The sequence below is a fragment of the Cinclus cinclus genome, chromosome 1, assembly GCF_963662255.1.
Source record: "Cinclus cinclus chromosome 1, bCinCin1.1, whole genome shotgun sequence".
Taxonomy (NCBI): domain Eukaryota; kingdom Metazoa; phylum Chordata; class Aves; order Passeriformes; family Cinclidae; genus Cinclus; species Cinclus cinclus.
Window position 1 is genome coordinate 81,638,282 of NC_085046.1, and position 20,901 is coordinate 81,659,182.

The window sequence follows — 20,901 nt, forward strand, 5'->3', positions numbered from 1 at the left end:
TCTAACTGATCATCCTAACTTTTCTATTTTTTAAAAATTTACCTACCGATTAATAATCACTAGAAAACAACAGAAGTTGCAGTAAATGATACAGCTCTGATTATGTGTAAATCAAAACAAAACAATTCCCCCCAAGAAATAAATAATGATTTATCTAAAATATTCGCTTGTCCTTTTTGTTTATCTTTAAAGGTCTATGACTTGGAATCGAGGAGAAAACATGGATGTTCAGAAGCTAGAAAAAGCAGAGAGAAGAGAGCAGGGCTCTGAAGAAAAGAACAAATGACTTACTTTTATTCATCCACCTATTTGTGCTTCAAATGTCTGCTGTTAGAAAGACAACCAGACACTTCAATAATTTGCTTTCATCTACTTTATTTTTTTCAACCACTTTATTTGTTGTGAGTGGCCACATGTAAGGGCAACTAATTTCAAAACACCGTATTTTCTATGTCTTCAGTCTAAGAAGATTACCTTAGTAATCTGACAGAGTATTTACCACGCAATATTTTTCCATCAACCAAATTCAACACAACTGGTGTGTGCATTCATAAATTAAACCACAAATATTTCAGAGAGATGGGAATGAAAACCATTTCAAAATAATTATACAGGAAGATCTAAAAAGCATTATAATAGTGTATTGAAAATTTTGAGACATGAAGTAATGATGTGATGAATTCAAAGAAAACTTTGGAGTTTAATTTTTCAGAAACCTTTCTGTGCAGCATCCTGGACATTCATTCCTTTCAGCAGTTCCTGTCATTGTGCAAGAAGAAAAAATATAAGCAGTCTCAGGAAGTATCTAGGAAGTGTTCAAGTAAATCTTGGCAAGTCAGTAATGTATTTCATGATGCACACATCAGTGTGTAACATACTTACTCTGTACCTTCTTTATGTAAATATTGTGGGAAAAGATACACGATGCAATGTCAACATACAATTACGACTGTACAAGTGCAGAAGTTTCTAGTTTATACAGCAACCCAATCTTAAGATGAGAAAATCAAGGCACTAAGACAGTCCTTTATGAAACATCTCTAAAAAATACACTTGAAAGGCCAGCCTGGTTTGTTGTCATTTAAAAGGTTTCATGTTCTTGTTGGAAAGGTCAATAGAGAAAGTTAACCTTTGTGTGTGCTACTGACAGAGCTTTTGGCAGCAACTTTTAATCAAAAACATATGTGTAAAAGGAAGTATTTTGTATTACAAAGATATAGGAAAAGCTAAACATTTAGCTCCAAACATCCTGCAAATATCGTTTTGTTTCTCGAAGCATGGCCAGGACTTTCATTGCTTCCAATTTGTCAGCTTCCATCTCCACGCTTAAAATGTCTACTATGGCATCACTTACATCATCAGCCATGTGCTTCTTATCTCTGAAAAATAAAAAATAAAGGAGGAAAAGCGTAATAGTGTATTTTTACATTTATCAATAGCTTCAGAGGCAGGACAATATAGCAAAGAAGCATCAAAAATTATCAAACAGAAATACAGCTTTTATACTGTACAGCATAATTCTCAGTTTTCCTGAAGCTGAGCACTGACATTAACTAGGGTTTCTCTCAATCAAACACTATGTAGTTTTCTGCATGGTGAAATTCATAACTAAAAAAACTTGCAACCCTAGTTGAGCTATCTGAGAATAACTGGTTTCTTTAAGGAAGAATTGGATCTGCTGAACGAGTTTTGTTTCCTGTATCACTATATGGTTCCAATATTAAAGTAAAAAAACAACAAAAATTGCTATCAAACACCTCACTTATTAATAGTTCTATTTTTAGTACAAGTAGCTGACATTTATACCTGCAGGAGAACACATTAAAATTGGGCCCTATATTCAAACAGTCTGTCCATTGATAAACAAACTTTCTAAAAATCTTGAACCACCAAGTACATTAGCATCCACAAACAAAACCTCCCACTGTAAAATTTATTACTATGATAGAGAGCTTTAGCATTTTGGAGCACCCAACCTGGAACACAGCAGAAGACTGCTATTGTCTCACAGATGAGCAGTTTCTCATCACATCTATTCATATACCTCATTTTCTAAAGACAAATCTATTGGCTTGAAATCGCTTATAACTTACTTGAATACTGAACAAAAAAAAAAAGTACAATAAATAATAAGCTACTGAAACAATCAGTGGAACCATGTGGTTACAAGATGTATTTCATGATTACACTGAAAAACAGTGGACACAGAGATGACAGTCTAACTCTCCAGGAAGGTTTTTTCAGCATTGTATTGGTCCTCTCTTTCAGACAGCTCTGTCTTTCTAAAGACTCAAACTTCTATTACTCTCTTTCTGAACAGTCCATTTCCACTCTACTCACCCACATACATAGAAGTAACCTCCCTCTTTCAGCAGGACTCTGGCAACTTCCTTAGCACAAATCCTAAGGACGTCTTGCACATATTTAGGTGGTGCCACTTCCGCAGTTGAAGAGTCTCTTGAGAAACAAACCTTAAGATGTGTTAAGGTTCCATTTTCAAGAAAACATCTGAGCTCATCTCTGAAATGTAAGAAAAACATGTTAGAGATGGCTCAGAGTTGAGTATTCCCTCATGAATACAAAATTGATGTTAAATGGTGAACTTGCTTGAACAAATAGTCTCGATCCTGATGCCGACAACCAAAAAACAGCCATGTTTCTCCAAATTCCCAGTCTGTATGTTGCTCTCTGAGCTTTTGCCTAAAGAGACAAAAAACATACAATCATGTTTTATCCAGTGCAGAATCTGAAACATATATAACCTAATTCATTTAAAGTAGTATTTTAAAAAAACCTCTGGATTGGCAGAAACGTGAAATGATTTATGTAAATCAAAGTCAAACCCTCATTTGATTTTCTTGACTACTCACTTTCAGACCAGGTCAAGATCAATCAACTTAAATTTTTTTTTTTTTTTGGCCACAGTTTCATATTGAAATACTCAAGACTGATACATCCAAACATCTTACAAAATAATCCTGACTGCTGAATAAGGAGATCACTATCTTTTATCCTTCATTGGAAGCTATGTAAAAACACCTAGGAAAACTCAGCAGTTTTAGGCGGCTTTCCATTTAGCTTTAAATACCTGCTAGATATTATGAATAACAGTTTATTAACAGCCACATCATCAGAAAAATTACTTCATTTGCTTGAAATAATGCTGGATGCATTATTCTGAAGGCGTTTTAGCTGCCATTTTCTAATCACATTGTGAGAGAGAGAGATTTCATTTATACCTTAAAATAAAATACAAAATACTTTTGAGAGATAAAGGTTTATTTGGGAATCAAAATTAAGGAGTACATAATAATTTGGTTAAAGCAAAGCATGGAGTTAGAAATATCATTTCAAAATTCCAGTGTTCTCTCAAATAAAATGTTTTCAAAATTGTTATACCCAAGAAACTCACATTATCTTACTGGAATTAATGAGTCACACTGGAATATGCGTTGGTTACCTTTAAAACCTAAAACCATTCCCACCCAAATACTTCACTCCTCCTGTTCTTGTTTTCCTCAGAATGATCAAGGTTTCACATATTCTTGGTGATGTTTTGTCACTTTTTGAACAAACATCTCTTTGCCTTCCAAAATAACACTGTTGGAGTTGGAGAGGGGAAATAAGAGATCCCCCTTGCCTCACACACAAACTCCCAAAGACCAAGACTACTGCTGATTTGAAGGCTCTGGTGCCAAGCTCCTTATCTTAAAACATCAGAATGTAAATCACATATAAATAAGAGAATATGAGAGAAAACTTGACATTCAGCATGCCTTTTAATAAAAATTTATTAATCCACTTTTCAAGGAGTGGATTTTGAATAACAAACTTAAGCCAATCAACACCTGATAAAAACTATCATCCTCTTACTGGTGGGACTTCCACCAGCAATTCAAACAGATAAAGGATTTATCTTTTTATTACTGTTTTTGCAATTCACCCAATTCCTCATTTATCTGCTATGAACAGTAAATACAGTCAGATGAAAATGTAAGTTTTAGTACTTTGAAAAAGAAATACATACACAAGCAACGCTTGTTTAAAATTATTAAGACTGCTTATAATCAGCATACCACCAATACAAAAACAAACAAAAAAAAATTAACTGCATTTATACTCAAACCCTCAGGCTGTATTTTTGCTCAACATAAAAAGGCTACTCTCCAGGTAACAACTTGGTACATACCTATGTTGTAGGAAACCAATAAATGGTGAAATTCCTGTTCCTGGACCAACCATAATGAACGGCACAGATGGGTCCACAGGTAAGTGGAAAGCATTGTTTGGACGAGGAAAAATAGAGATCTAAAATTAAATTAGATAAAATATAACTGAAGGGCATCCTTCAGCAGTGAAAACACCATGACATTTTTAGAACCTTCAGGATATTTACACAGCATATATGCCCACACACCCTTCCAAATCCTGAGCTTCAGAGTTCATTTTTAATGCCACACAGACATTTAGAATAAAATCTCACAGAAGTCTCTGAAGGAAAAAACAAAAAGCAAAAAAAGCACACCATATTCACAAACCTGTTAATCCATCTGGAGAAAAACTGGGATAAACCACACAGGCATGAGTTTCTAAATACGAAAATTGATTGCACCACAAATTTGGGGAATACTGTTACAGAATGCACAGAAAGTTTGGTGTTGGCACTTGAATGGAAGTAAAGCTAGTTTATTGCTATTAATGGCAACTCAACCTTTTTTTACACTATGGGAGGTCAGGATTTGTTTATAGTGAATTGAAGCCTATTGGTAAAGAGCCTGCTTTCTTAATTTTTATAAAAGTTTGACATGATTTCCAGAAGTGCATATGGGTGAGGGGAGGCACGTAACAGCTCAAAGATCTTGGAAAATGTTTTATATAATCACAATGATAAACAGTATTTCTAATTTTCATATCTGTTTCAGAAAGGAAGTAATTTTCACAGGAGCTCCATACCTATCCTCTGAGACACTGCCAACATAATCTTACAGAAAACAAGAGATTACCATTTTTAATTCCAGAAGATTATTCAAGACTCAACAGCAGTCATAGCAGAGCTTCCTCCATTAAAGTCATAACCAAATATCCTATTTATTTTGCACATTAATTATGAAAGGATTTGAATTTACTTTCAAGTTTAATGAAGGAGAAAAGCACTAGACCAAGCCATTTAAACTTTGTTGTGTAAATCTGAATGGTTTAGCACTACCAGTTTTTTTAATACTGTAATTCACTACAGATATAAAAATGTTATATATATATATATATATATATATATATATATATATCTCCAATAATGTGAAAAAGTACTATTTCCCTAGTTTCATGATGTTAAAAAAATAGAATTCTTGCTGCTTGGGAACAATACTTATATATATATCTACACTTCACACCACCGTTGAGTTAGGAGGCTATTTACCCTATTAATGATTCCAAACTGGTTGTTATTTCAAAACAGACTGCAAATGGTAAACACATTTATACTGTAAAGTATATTAAATTAATCTAACACATTTTTGCATAATATCACACTCATCTATTTTGCATTGTTGTTCCATATATTTCTGCAATCTTTGTTCATTGCTGCACATTTATCTATGCTGAATTCTAGCTTGTGCAGCAGACAGAAATATTTCTAAACTTTATCCAGACTCATTTTGTTTATGTTTTATTTTTTTCTTTTAAGCTACCTCTTTTTCTTGTTTGATCTTTAATTAATTTCAAATCAATTATATTTTTAAAAAGAGCAGATGTGAACACTGGAATAAGATATATGATGCACACATTAATCTTTGCATTAGTTTTTAAAAATGAAGGTAACTTGTATGGTGTTTTTTCCCATTTTGTCTGACACTTTGAATTATTGGCACAGTTTTCTTTCAATCAAATTCTATTCTTGTTTCCGTTTTTCATAATCAAATATAGATTAGCCTGCCAATAGGTTTTTATTGAGAAAATATATGTACATCACATATATCAATTATATAGCAGAATTCCAATTTTTAAATAATTACCTTAGCCCTAGTGACTTTGAGATCGATTAATTATGAAGAATCTCTGCCACAAAATGAAATGAGGGGGAAAAATGAAAAAGTACCTTCTCCCAGTAATATCAACTGTGCCAAACAATCACTGATACTCATCAGAAAAAAACCACAGATGACTGTCCTCTGTGTCATATTCAATAACTTAGCCTTTGCAGGCTCTAGAAGACCTGACAAGAAGTGTGAGTTTTACAGTTTCTCCCCATTACCCGCAACTGTTTCCTAGAAATGATCAAGCCTCTCTCTTGTGATGCAAACAACAGTCATAGCAATTTAATTACACAGTGGTAGTTTAGTCCATGAAAACATCCTCCAAGATACACTTAGGACTACAGAGGGGTGGAAAACAATTCTGGACTTTCAGCAATGGGAAATTTCACAATTTTGGTATGCATAGGTAAATAAAATTTAACTTTAGTATTTAGGAATGAAGTTCTGGGTATGTTATACAGAAGTAGAGTAGAACTGCAAAATTAAGGTGTATGCTGCCAAAACACCTGCACTGCATCACAGCACTGAATGAAGAAATGCGCAGTTGTTTCAGACATGCATAAATTTAACAGTTAATGACTTTAAATCTGATATTCATACCTTTTTAGTTAAAGAGCTTTCTCCTTTTGTATCCAGAGAGTTTTTACTGGCATGCAGTAGAGATGCAACTAACTCAGCAAGCCACCCTGTACATACTCCTTTCCGTGAGACTGGTCTAGAGGGACCGGCAGGGAACTCCACAACATTAAATACAAAGCACAGCCTTCCTGGCTGATATAAATTTGAACTGCAAAGACAAAAATGTTAATAAAACAACCCAAAACCTGAGAGACAGCTGTACAATCCTGCAGCGAGTCCATTTGCAGTCCAAACCATTTCAATTGAATCAAGAGTCTCAATGTTCAGCTAACTGCATAATATTTATATTTACTTAGAAATTCTCTTAAGGCTGGACTCAGAGGCCAGTATCTACAGAAGGTAATCCAAATTCCTATCATATTCCTGAGTGTGTGAGCTTGTGTGTGAAAGCTTTACCTAAGCCTTGTCACACACTCAAAACTATATTCTTTGAAATAGTCAAAAGATGTTTTTTGCAATAGTCCCAACATTTTCTCCTTTACTTCTCTCTTTCTTCCTCAGATTACAACATACACAAACACATATGAGAAAAAACCCCATACACCTAAATAAATAAGAAGGTAAAATTTGAATATTTCATTACCTTGACACTGAGTAGGATCTGGCTTGTAATTTAGGAAGATGTTCTGAAACACAGACAAAAAAAAAGTATCATTAATGTGATTCACCCCAATGAAGATATCCTATAATGAGTGTTTACACTACAACAGATTACAAAGTATTTTAATTTAACTGTAATTTTATTAACATTCAGTGTTCGTGGTTCAGAAACAAGCTATTAAGACCTGCACTCTATTCTGAATGGGTTTTAGACTTTGTAGAACATCAATCCTATAGAATGAGACCATAACAGTTAATTTATGGGGTTCTTGGTCAAACAGAAGTTACTGTAAGGTATACAGAAGAGGTGCCAGTAGATAGCAGATGAGGTGAAGCTTGAAATTTAATTTTCCCCACCTTTCCTCTGAGAGTTCAAAAGCTCTCACAATAGAGATTGCTTGATTGAAAGTTTCCTAAGTATGATGTCCTAGAAGCAGATGTGACAGCTCAGTTTCAAACCACTGATTACCTATGCAAAATTTTGAAATCTCAGCTGAAAAAACAATACATGGGAGTTCACAGGGCATTTTTGAACAACCAACCCCCTATATATATATATATATATGTCATACACACATATTTATGTCTATATATAAATGTACTTAAGCAGAGCTACCCTTTTTGCCAGTACATGCACACACTGACATATTTTAAAGGTGCTCTGCTATATAAGATAGCTGCTAGGCAGAGTTTAGAAAGGGTAGAGCAGTGAAATACATAAACAAAACACTAAACCCATTCAGCAATTCTGGATTAGGGTGGACAAGATGACTGCAAGAACACAGAAAGCAATTTTTTTGACTCATATTATGAAACATATCAAGAAACTCTGGATTTTAATCTAAAAAAACAACTGCCAGCAATTTCAGATGTATTTGACATGTTTAGAGTTGTAGTCTCATCTTGCAGTATTTTATAACAGGAACCCATTGTGTTAGACATAACACAAATACAAATATACTGGGAAAACCATTCTGTTATAACAGGTAAAAGTGCAGGACAAGACCACGTAGTCAGAGAAATTAGGAGTTGTGAAAATACGTCATTTTTAACTGTAAGCAACTGTTGAACTGATTTGAAAAGACCCCAATCCTGCAAGTATCTTATGCTTACTTTTTATGTACAGGAGTAATCCAGAGTCAAAGCACTGGTATGAACCTAAATGTTTATGGAAAGCCAAAGACTACAAACTGTAGAACAAAGCTTTGTTCCCCAACAAGAATTTCATCTTGATCACTGTAGAAACTATAATATTCCTAAAGCAGTTAACTGAACAGTTACTCCCCTTTCTTGGGAAATTGAATATTTAGTCTGATGCATTTTCAGAAACCAATTCTAATTAAATTTAAATCAGTCTTTTACCAATTAACAGGCTAAGTGAAGGCTTGCAGCTTGGAAAAGCATGAAGTAAATCCAGGAGGCAAACATTAGAATCTCTAATAAAGTGAGTGTAATCAGAGGCTCCTTGTCTGCTGCAAAGCTCTTGAAGCCTCCGTTTTTCTCCCACATCACTGGTACATTCTACAAGAGCTCGCAAAAATGCCTGTAAGGGAGAAAGGAAAGAGTGAAGGGTAAAAAAATCTTGCCCATTTGGGGAAATGGTCACAAAACTGGGAAAAACTTGGGTTGCCTGGGGATAGGAATTAGGTTAATGGACAATATACTTTATTTCTCAATTTTTTTTTTCTTTTGATTGCTCTTCTGATGTCTGCAACAAGCTAGCAAATCAAAAAATCCTACCTAGCCTGAGCAAGGAAGAGACAAAAAAACAGGCACAGGCCATTCGGCCCCCCCCCCCCCCCCACCCCCCCCAAATTCCAGATTTTTGAGAGGGATTCCTATTGCTCCTATTTACATTTTAGTTACATAGCTCCATAACACAATTCAAGACAAAACACCATTTGCTAAGTAACACAAGCCAGGAAATTACTAACAAAAATCTTAGAAGAGGTATGACTATAAATACAGTATGGTATTACATGAGTCATGTTAATGTTGTTGTGGTGTTTTATTCTATACTTTATGCCTACATACTGGTAGTATAAACTTTTCTTAAAGGAAAGTCAAATTGAGCACTGTAAGATAAAGTGAAGATCAGAAGTAAATACTTAAAAGTTTTTTTCAATAAAGGAAGATGGAAATAGATACAGTGCATAAAAGAAAAGTGACAGAGAACACCAAACGCAACCAGATGACACATTCTACACAAAGGAATACTTGGAAAATAATGTGTGCTCAACCACAGAGCTTCCAGACAATAGTTTTGAGTATGGAGTTATATAAAGCACATTTTAGGTTGAAGACTTAATACAGCAGGCAGGTTATAAAAACTGGCTTCAGTGATACTCCCCAGCCAGTACTCTCTGCCTACTCTTATTGCTGAGACAAATTTTCAAAACTATTAAATGAAGTTTTGAAAAGGTTGAAACAACAGGAAGATTCTCTACTGCTGCAAAATCCACTAAATGGAGTAAAATGGTCCTCCCAAAAACTGATTTCCCTCAGAGACCTGACTACACAATCATCTAGCTTCATCTTTCATATAAAGCTATCTTTAAAATATGTTTTGACAATACCAGAAATACAGATGTACTTTCAGTTAGAAGCTTTGAATTTTTTACGTGCACAAAATGAAAGGAAAATCATGTATACACGTTGAGAACACATACTATAAAAGCAAAAATCTTTCTTTGAATTCTGATAGGTTGCTAAAATGTTAAAGAAAAGCTTTAAAATTTCACAGATTTCACACAATACTGTGAGTTGGAAAGGGCCCACAAGGATCATCAACTCCAGCTCTTTAGTGAATGGCCCACACAGGGCTACTAGCACCATGCTCTGACCAACCAAGCTAATGCAAAGGATACTGAGGTATATTTGCATACAGCAACATGTATCTTTTTAGCAACAGAACTTGAGGGACTTGGCTCCCTCTGATTAAAAAAACTGTTTACTTTAAAATGACTATGGGCTAGGTTCAGTCAGCCTTCCCCAGTTATCTGGCACCAAGTTATCTAATACTTTTCTACTTCCAGGCTAGTCATGAATCAAGATACAGCAGAGCAGGAATGTCAGCCAGATAAACTACCAGAAGTGACATTTCTCAGAGTAAAGTACAAACAGTAGCATACCAGCTGACAATCCTTATTCACCAAGAGATACCATAACTAGACACAAAGCAATGACAGATTGGTAACAGACCACATGGTACAGAATTACTAATTTCTCTTAGAAGAAAAAAGACATAAACACCTTTTTGGGTATCGCTCTTATTTCCAGACACCAGGTTAAAATGAATTTGACAGTGCTTCTTTCAGGGACATGCTGTGGACGAGATGCTCCTAGTTCAGTGGGAGAAAAAAAAAAAAAAAAAACAAAAATGAAGAAAAATGTGCATCTATTAATATACGGAAGTAGCATCACACATCTCACACTTCATGGACAAACTGTGCAAAGATTGCAGGGAATCTCACAGTGAGAACTGATTTAGCTCTAAACCAGAACAACAAAGAGCTCTACACCATTCTGTGGAAATAAAGGCATAACTCAGCAGCACCATTAAGACATCAACTGCAATGCAAAATGGAGTAATTCACACAGGTCCAGGCAGTACACAGGCACACTCTGAACCTGCAGATACTCCTTCTGAAGCACGGCATCAGAAGACTCAGCAGCACACATCCACAGACCTACAGGTCCTCCAAAAGGCACCTTGCAACTGTACCAAGGCTTGTCCTTGAGGAGAGCAGCCCTCTTAGGATGTAAAACAGATTGACATGCAGTGCTGTGCAAAGAGATTTTACTTTCAAGTGGGGGATTGTAAGGTTATGTGATTAAAGCCTTATCTCCATAAACAGGAAGGAGCACAGTGTAAGAATGAGATAGATGAATGCCAATGCCAGGCTGCAGCTCCCAGTCAAGAACTCATCTACTCATCTAAAAAAAACAAACCCAGCAGTAAAACCTGCAGCAGCATTCTTATGCTTCCTCTTTTTTTAACACATTGCTGTGACCTGCAACATGCCTGCGTGGAAACACAACTAAAGTATATGTTCCCATAGTGAAGGTAAAAATATTCAAAACTATGCAAACCAACTCCTACCAAATACAGAAAAGAGCATTGGTCCATAACCAGTGCATCCTGCCATACCTTTCTTTTTAGTGCCCTGCTTAACTTTTACACAAATGAAGTCATCTCCTTTTTCAGAAAGTCCTAAAAGGTGAAGAAGCTCTTCCACTTCACTGACACTGTTGGGACATATTACACAGAAGGCATCTCCAGGCTGGTACTCAAAGGCTGTATCCTGTATTAAAAACATGAAACATTCCTATTATATCTTACTACAAACCAAGGCATTCCCATTCCTGACAACAACTTTCCTACTATTGTGCTCACAATTAAGTCAAATATTCCTTTACTCTGTACTAACTCTTTGCTGTTTTGAGCACATCAGAAATGAAGTAGTCATGTTTTCTTTCCAGGCTTAACCTTACTAATTAGAAAGTCTTTCCTTATCTGGTTTAAATATTTGGACACTCTTTAATGAGATCTGCTGAGCAGCCCAAACGGAAGGAAAATAAATATGTATTAAGAGGTTGTGTTATATAATCAGCCCAGATCATTAATAACTGGTGTTCTACATTTTCTGGTTTGAGAAAAGCAGAGAAATGAAGTCCTCATAATTAATGCAACTTTTTATAGAGATACATCATCACTAAAGGAAAATTTGCTGGCTAAACTATTTGATTAATTGTGACACAAATTACCAAAATTGCTTCACTTTTTGGAGGAAAAGAAGAAAAATAACCAGACAAGAGCACAGTGAAAATTAAGACCTAGATTCTACTTAGCTGCCTCAGATTCTTGTGTGCAACGCTGAAACACTTGTGTGCAACTCAAGCTTCTACCTGTTAAAGGAACATGCAGAATTATACTTGCTTCATTCCCCTTATGCATCAGGTGTGACCTGCACACAGAGACTGACAAGAATGTTTGGTGAAAAAGGCAAGAAAATGCTTACATTTTCAGTGGGTGCTGATGACAGACTGCACATATACATACAAATTCATACAAAAAACATGTCTCTCAAATAATCAGTTGCTTGAAACTTAATTGAATATATTTATAACTGAGATTTAAAAATGTCTCATGTATATTGAGACAGATTAGGCTAAGAGAGTCCAACAGAGGGCACTGTCAAAAATCAAAATATCCCAAAAGTAATATTCTATCAATTTGAGAAAACACTCAAAAGCAACATCCCTTCAAGATTTCTTAAAAAGTAATATTGAGCACTTTCTGCCTGCCTTTCATCTTCAAACCAGTATACAAAATATGATCTTCACTCAATAAACTAAACCAGTTTTTTAACTGATGGTAACTGAGGTTGACAGTTTGAGAAGCACACAAACAAGGCACAGCACATGAATGTCAAAGGCAGAAACAGTGCTCAAGAGCTAACAATTCCTACTGCTTGATACTATTACTGAAATTACTACATGTGTAGATTACTCACCATAATGAACAGTCACAATTCACTATGCAGTTTCTGAATATTCTTCAATTTGTATACTTAGAAACGGAAGTATTACTAGTTTTCAATATTCCCTGACTGCCTTTCCCCACTGCAAATTCCCTTCACAAAGGTATTTCAATCAATACGATGTCCATGGAACAACAAAGAAATTAACTTGACACTTGGTTCATTTTGACTTCCACAGAGTCCTATTTTTCAGCGAATAAATCAAACTTTACATTTACAAAATGGATCGGCATAAGCTGACATCCTATTGAATAGGGAATTATTATTTTCTTTTTAAACAGTCAAATAAATATTTTTCCCCCTGGTATTATTACACATAACACACGTTTTTCACCCTTTATTTTAACACACAAAAGAAAAAGCCATCACCAACTTACTGCAATATCAAGCTCTAACAGCAGTGCAGTCTTTATAGCATCTTCCCTAGTGAGCTGAACGGCTCTTGTAACTGGCACTTCAAAGGTTGTTCCCTCTGAGATAAGCGAAGACAGATGCGGATTCTGAAAAAGAAGACACAGCAACTTACACTAAAAATGCAAATCAGCTTTATGACATCTTACTATGACATACAGGAATTGGTATAGGTTGTTTTTGAAACAATCTCAGAAAACGACTGAAAAAAAGTAAGCAAAAGCATCAATCTTCTATATACATAATGGTCTTTTTAAAGAATCACATCTAAATAACTGGCATATATTCAATTACAAAAAGTCAGTAGGGCTTGAACAGACTAATGGGCCTATGTTATTATCAAATGCAGTGAGCTGTTTCATTTTTCAAGAACTGCCTTGAAAATAGCCAATTAGAGAATGGCATTTATGTTAAACCCCAGAAAACTCCTGCCTAATTAAAGGATTATTAGGTTTATGGAAAGGACACAAGAAGTAAGAAGTTACATCATTGCAGGTTTACAGTTTAAGGGTTTGGGGTCCATTTGGGGTCTACTATTACAGGCAACAAATAAAAGGAGTTTTCTATTAGAGCTAATGAGCAAAACCCATTCTACAAGACAGCATCACGTTCTAAGACAACATTTCTACACAAGTAAAAATGTGCCCTAAGTATGACAAATGGGCACCAAGAATAATTCCAGATCATATATGTCAAAGGCTGTCACTTGAAGATGAGACTACAGTCCTCACTTCTCCATCACTGTAGCCAGCAAATTTTATTTGGGATCAATGCAAACAAAAATAAAAAGAGGCAGGAGGGATACCAAATGCTTATATGACAATACTCTTGTAAAATGTAAAGGAACCATCCTACCAATAGGAGAATATTCATTCATCTGTAGATTTTCTGTTTTAAAAAGGAGATGAGAGAATCACTTGAGACCAAGAGTTGGAAGCTTTTCTCTTAAGATTTTGACATGGTGAGAAATGGCTTGGGCCATATCAATTCATTGTGCATCAGCTGGACTGTTGTAATTGTCTACATTTGTATTCCCTCCAAGTCAAATTCAAGGCATAATGAAATCTGGATTTAAGCTAAATTGTATTATCTTACACTTCCCACAAATGCTTTAGACCTTTGCTGCTCTGCTATTAGTATGCAGCAGCTTGTTAATTCAACCCTGAGACTCAACAGCCCAAGACAAGATCATTTAAGTAGCTGGAGAGATCATGTACCAGGCCTCCTTTAAATGGCAGGGAGTCTCTGGAAATAGCCAAACCTCAACTTGATGCATTTCAAAACACACCTACTTCAGGTCTGCTTGGCAAAAAAAAATCCATAGCTGCTGTTGCAATGAGAGATACCAAAAAAGGACATGAATTGTGTGATACCTGCAAAATCAAATATGACCCTATATAGAACCTACTTGTCCATAAAAATAATTCCAAAGGAAAAAAACCACAAATATGCATTTCATACTTTCCCAGGCTCCAGATAACCACCCTGTTTTATACCTGAAACCTGGACTATTATCTTTAATCTGTCACTGAGTTCCAGATTAGCAGATTCATCTTTTTCCATTTGCTGTTCAAAAGCAAAGGTAACTTCTTTTTCTAAATACAGAAAAATAAAGGCATCAGTATTAGAACCTGATGAACTACTTCAGTGATCAGTCCGAATATATGCTGACTTCAAGAAAATGGGCTCTTTTAGGGGCTGTAGCAGCACATTCAACCCAACAACTACTCTTTAATAGAAGAGTACCTCTAAATCATAAACCTCCAAGAATTTAATTTGGATTATTAAATTCAACAACCCGAGAAAAAACAATAAAAGGTTTAAAAGAAAACCAAGATTATCCAGTGTTTAAATCCATACACCCTTCCCTAACTATATTAGTTAGACTAAGTGATTCTCTCAGCATTTCCATTAAGAGTCTCAACAGAGAGAGTGTCAGAGTCCAGAGGATACTGAAGGGCTTTCATGATCATGAGCAGCCACACCAGAAGACAAGGCCCATCAACCCCCACCCCAGCTCAGCACTGGTTCTCCAGCCCTGGCCTCAGCTACATTACAGCATACTGGTCAGCAGCTCAATCACAGCCGTGCCCATGCCTGGACACAAATCCTGTTGATTCAGGCCTGGATCTTGAGACCACTTTCTTGGTTTGGGCCAAGATTCCCACAAACTTGCCTGATGATCTGCACTCATGGCCAATCCTAGCTCCCACCTCCTGGTTTGCATTGCTTGGGTAGTGGGTAGTAATTCTGGCTGTGTTACCACACTCAGTTCCTGGCTCCCTGGCATTTAAAGAGCAGACAGACTTCACTGCTTCCTTGCATGGATAACTGAAAATATGCCCTCTGCAGGCAACCAGAAAAGTTTGCATCACTCTTGCCAACTGGAGATGATTTCCAGCTCATGCTAATTTTTCTCTTAGTACAGCATGTCTTTGTTCAACGTGGCGTCAACATGAAAAGCACACATATATGTGGCTTTTGATCTACAGTTCATCTTCCATTTCCCACAGGAAAATAATGATCATGTTTTCACAATGACAAGTTTCTGTTACCAACTATGCAGCAAGATTGTGAGCAATTTTACAGCCTCTTAGCACATTCTGAAAGTACTAAAAATTTGAACAGGAACTTTACTGTACTCATCTGTACTGTACTAGAGCAAGATGTTTTCACAGTTATAAGCCACCGAAGATTTGAATTTCTGCCTTCCTGACAGTGCAATACCAACTAACTATTTAGCTGAATTATATCTTGACATTAAGTGTCCATAACACATATAGTGGCACCTACATTCAATATAAATGGACTTTTTACTTAAAATTCAAAATTCTCTGTATTTGGGGTTATATAAGCATTCACTTGCTCTTTTGAGCCTTAGGTAAGAGTACACACTTATACTCCTACAAGACCTAGAGGTTTCCATCACTCACAGTCCTTACCTCACCCAGGGTGTCCTGAAACTCCACCTCTATATATTCTGGTGGCAGGGCAGGAATATTAAGAGCAGACTGAGAGACAGGAGGGACAGAATGAACAAGTGAAGGTTTGGTGTCTTTAGCTGGAGCCACAAGATTGATGTCACCCACTTTCTGCGACGGAGTATCAGAACCCCTTGCTCCCTCATCTTCTAGCTTCAAGTTCTGTACTTCAGAGCTTAGCTTTAGCTCATGCACAGCACGTGGAGCTGTAGAGAGAGAGCTGAGACCAGGACTGACAGCATTGTTCATGCCTTCTTTCTCTTTCTGCAATTGTAATGCTTCCTTGAGGGCAAGCCAAAGTCCATCAATCCAAGGATCAGCCACTAATTCCAAACTGGGAATGGAGAAAAAAGAAGAAATGCATGGATGAATTATTGTGACTTTCTGGACTGTTAACTTACAAATAACGAAAGACCATGAGAGCAAAAAAAACTACTCAATTTCCATTTATAATAAATATCTGTAGCTGTCACCAAGATTACTTCATTGTCAGAAAAAGAAAATTATCCAGTTGTTATCATTATGTAAATTTACGGACTCTAAAATGTATAACAGACTTGTTCTTCTTTCAGTTTCTCCTTTTTATTTTCATTTTCTGAACTTTATGACAGAAAGTTGAAGGAATGGCAGCAGATATGCAACTTTTCATTGTGCTACAGCAACATCAATAGCTTACACTAATGGCCTATTTTTATTATTTTAGAACACAAGAGATAAGTTTTATGGTTATGACAATGTTTGTGTTCAACTGCCTTGCATCATCATGCACAGAACCAATATTAGCAGCAGTTCAAAATAACTAAGCCTAGACTGCAGCCTACCGGCCAGAAAGAACAGCAGAACAGGGAGTTGTTTTCTTACACAATTCCTCTAGAGCAAAGAGAGAAATCTTACCTAATAATTACTCTAAAGTGATCCTCTGCTGATCCCCAAAAGAAAAAAAAAAACAAAAAAGGAACTACTTTTACTTTTTCAAACCACTCTACTTAATCTGACTTCATTTCTAAAACTGCTAAATACTATTTTTCCAAGGCATACAAATGTTTCCTCATGCTTTAAAAACTGAGTTTTACTTAATGGCAATTGAGACTGAAAAGGCATACTGTGCTCAGGCAGAACTAATTTCTATGAGGTGCTGAGTATCCAGCTGCAATGGACTTCAAACGGTTCAGGAAATTTAGCCAAATGCCTATGCAAATATTGCATCATGAAGAAATAAAACCCAAAGTCATTGAGCTCTTACCCTACACAGTCATCTGCTAGTCCTGTGTCATAGAAGTGCTGGGCACCAAGCTCTTGAAGTCGTCGGTCTACTGTCCTTCCACCATTACAAAAAAACATGTACTCTGAATCTCCCAGACCTAGCAAATTCAAGGAAAGAGGAATTGTGTCAATCAGACAGCCTACCAGGCTACACAAAGTCAGGACAGACTTTTCTTGCAGGCAAACAGGAGAATCAGGTATGTTGGAGCAAGTCCACAAGAGAGCATCAGGATGATTAGAGGAGGGATGGAGCACCTGTCCTGGAAGGAACAGCTGAGATAATTAGGTTTGTTCAGCCTTGAAAAGAAAAGGCTTTGTAGTGACCTAACTGTGGCCTTCCAGTTCCTGAAAGGAGCCTACAAGAAAGACACAGGGCATCTTTACAAGGACATGTGGTGACAGGACACAAAGGAATGATTTCAAACTGAGAGTAGGTTTAGATTGGATGTTAGAAAAAAATTCTTTACTGTGGGCATGGTGAGGCAATGGTAGAGGTTGCCCGAAGATGCTATGGATGCCCCAACCCTGGCAATGTTCAAGGTCATGTTGGATGGTACTTTGAGCAACCTGGTCTAGTGGAAGGTAGCCCTGCCCATAGCAGTGGGTTGCAACTGGATGATCTTAAAGGCCCCGTCCAACAAAGGCCTTGTAAGAGAAATATATATCTATATGTACTTAAACACTTGCATATGTAAGTGTATTATTCAGATACTACATTGAAATATACATAAGTGTATATGAATTTCAAACAAAATTGTGCCTGTCACAAAGCAGGGCTGAAAAAGTGGCTCCTCCTTCCCAAATGTAAGACAGAAAAATACTCTGAAAACACTTTGCTTTCAATATTTCACATTTCAGAGAAATATTGGTTTAGTTTGGGGCTTTTAAAAAATACAAAATTCCTTCAACAGCTAAAATGTAAGGAGCTGAAATAATTAAGAAGAGTAAAACTGGTAAACTATGTGAGAATTATCATAAGAAATTATCTTTCAGGATTAAGTTGTTAATAATGTCAGCAACATGAGAGAGCATTAGAAGAAATTTTCAAAATATCATAAGCTTTGGGGGGGGAGGGCGGAGGGGAGGGTGTAAGGAGGGGAGTAAGGATCAAACATAGCAGTGATTTTAAACAAGAAAAAAAGCTGAAAAATCTGTATGAGGGTATATAGTCCAGCAACTTTCTCTCTGCAGGAATCAAAGATTTCTTTGTAGATTTTCTTTACCTGCACTGGTTTTCCTGGTCTTTAACTGTTGCAAAGCTGTTTTAGATGAAGATGCTCTTTGTTACCAGTTAAACAATCAGTGCACCCAGGAAGCAAGTCCATAGAAGATCCAAGATTTTAAGAGGTCAACCAAATCACTGACCCACCCCACAGAAATGATCAACTGTCCTTTAGAGATGCTTGCCCAAGAATCCTAAAGACCATTGGTTTTAGGTCCATCTTCACGCAGTCTCTAAGTAATCCACACCACTGGTTCACCATCACTAATGAATCTCTCACAGCCTGACCCTTTCTTGTGTGCAATTTCAAACCACTAGATCTTTATTATTTCTACTTGCACTGGTTTTGGCTGGAATAGGTGTTAAGTTTTTCTGAACACAGCTAGTATGGCCTGTATTTTGGATTTGCTCTGGAAACAGTATTGATAGGGTCTGGTCTCGTCTCCTCTCCTCTCCAGTGAGGAGGGTGGGGGTGCACAAAGTGGACACAGCTGGGACAAATGACTCCAGCAGAATGACCAACAGGACATCCCATGCCATGTGGCATCATGCTCAGCACATAAAGCTGGGCAAAGAAGAGGGAAGGGGAGGACATATGTAGTGATGGCATTTATTTGCCCAAATCACTGCTGAGCATGATGGAGCTCTGCTTTGCTGATGATGGCTGAAACACCTGTCTGCCCATGGGGAAGGGTGAATGAATTCCTTGTTTTGCTTTAATTGTGTTCATGGCTTTTGCCTTCCCTATTAAACTGTCATTATCTCAACCCACAAGTGTAATCACTTTTATTCTTTCTAGTCTCTCCCCCATCCCACCCCACAGAGGTTTAGGGGAGTGAGAGAGCAGCCAGGTGGGGCTTGGTTTCTGGCTTCAGTTGAACCATGATGCCACCGAATAACGCAGCATTCCTCTCTCCTTATCACAGCCTTCTTTTTCTTTTTCCCCTTTTAAGAGGGCTTCTGCTTGCTCTCAAGTGCCATGCTTACAGCAAACGTTTCATTGGACCAGTTTAGATGGAAACCATGAATGTATTTTAAGACTGACAACTAGTTAAACTTGAATCACATAATTTAGACAACATAATAATTTCTGCCATAATAATCTTCAGGGTTAATGCAATACTTACCTTTACACATATACATGCAGTCAGCTATGAAGAACCTGACCATTTCACAAACTGTACTGTGTAACTAAGCAATAGCATAACAGCTTCTCAAAAGGCTCTATGATTAGCATACATATAGTTCAGACTTCCACATTATATGCAGTAGAAATTCCCTTCTATTGGGTCCCTTCCTTACTAGAAACTTAGAAGTTTCTTCACTCCCACCTATCAACTTAAACTTGTCAGGTAAAAATAACCTAGGTTTAAATAGACATTTCTGGAGTTTGTTTATAAATTAATTTGAAAACTCAATAAACTAACCTTACCATCAGCTCAAGATCATGCATTTTGTCAAATCTGTATTTTCTTTATCCATTTTTAAGCTGAAGGTACATTCATTCTCTTGATGAGTACAACATTCAAAACTAAAGTATTATTGCAAATTTAAAGGGATGGGAAGATTTAAGGTTTTTACTTTTAAGAACACTTATACTGCTCTTCCCTCTGTAGCGAAAAATGCCCAATGACTCACACAGTCAAGTAAATTAATCTAGTTTACTAATCTCTGTAGAGACTTGACATGAAATTTAAACTTCAAACAGTTATAGATAGCTTATATCATACGGCTTTTATGCAAAGAAAATTAAGATATTAAAAATTACACTGTTAGCTTACACTCAGACTATTTTTGTGATGTTTTTCCTTTATTGCTCATAGAGGACCTTATATATAAGACTGCTGCTTATATAAATAATGTTTTTTAAGCACTTAAAAAAGCCCAAACCATCTACTCAGAAATTTAAAAAAAAAAAAAATTATTCACTGACAGACAAGTTCTGCAATAATATAAAAAATACTAAGTCACCTAGCAATCCATACTGGAGATGTGCAAAATGGTCAGGAGGCAAGGCCTTGTCTTGAATTTTCTTTACAAACTTGCGGGCAGTGTCTGGTGGCTCTCCTGTCCCAGTAGTGGAAATAACAATAACTACAGGATCCTTCTCTGTTTCCAGGTTATACTACAAGAAATAGAACAAGTTAAGTTACAAGGTGCAATTTGATACATAATTGTGGCCTTACTTACTTTATCTCCCATCTTTCTTC

The 20,901-nt window shown here is 36.5% G+C and overlaps 1 protein-coding gene across 6 annotated transcripts in view; it reads right to left on the reverse strand.

Annotated features, from left to right (window-relative positions):
- Positions 1–355: 355 nt before the first annotated feature.
- The window catches only part of MTRR (5-methyltetrahydrofolate-homocysteine methyltransferase reductase), a 28,508-nt gene continuing 7,962 nt past the window's right edge, over positions 356–20,901 (reverse strand). For 4 of the 6 annotated variants that reach the window (XM_062506783.1, XM_062506700.1, XM_062506862.1 and 1 more), the window contains 13 exons: positions 20,663–20,816; positions 17,450–17,567; positions 16,168–16,540; positions 13,192–13,314; positions 11,422–11,575; positions 10,524–10,612; positions 8,634–8,814; positions 7,255–7,297; positions 6,633–6,819; positions 4,190–4,308; positions 2,608–2,700; positions 2,341–2,520; positions 356–1,379 (listed from right to left, as the gene is read on the reverse strand). In XM_062506783.1, coding sequence (XP_062362767.1) covers positions 1,235–1,379; positions 2,341–2,520; positions 2,608–2,700; positions 4,190–4,308; positions 6,633–6,819; positions 7,255–7,297; positions 8,634–8,814; positions 10,524–10,612; positions 11,422–11,575; positions 13,192–13,314; positions 16,168–16,540; positions 17,450–17,567; positions 20,663–20,816 — 1,959 coding nt within the window. In that variant the 3' untranslated portion in view covers positions 356–1,234. Of the gene's footprint in view, positions 1,380–2,340; positions 2,521–2,607; positions 2,701–4,189; positions 4,309–6,632; positions 6,820–7,254; positions 7,298–8,633; positions 8,815–10,523; positions 10,613–11,421; positions 11,576–13,191; positions 13,315–16,167; positions 16,541–17,449; positions 17,568–20,662; positions 20,817–20,901 lie in introns of those variants that run through there. The other 2 variants (XM_062506945.1, XM_062507029.1) reach the window with 2 other exon arrangements.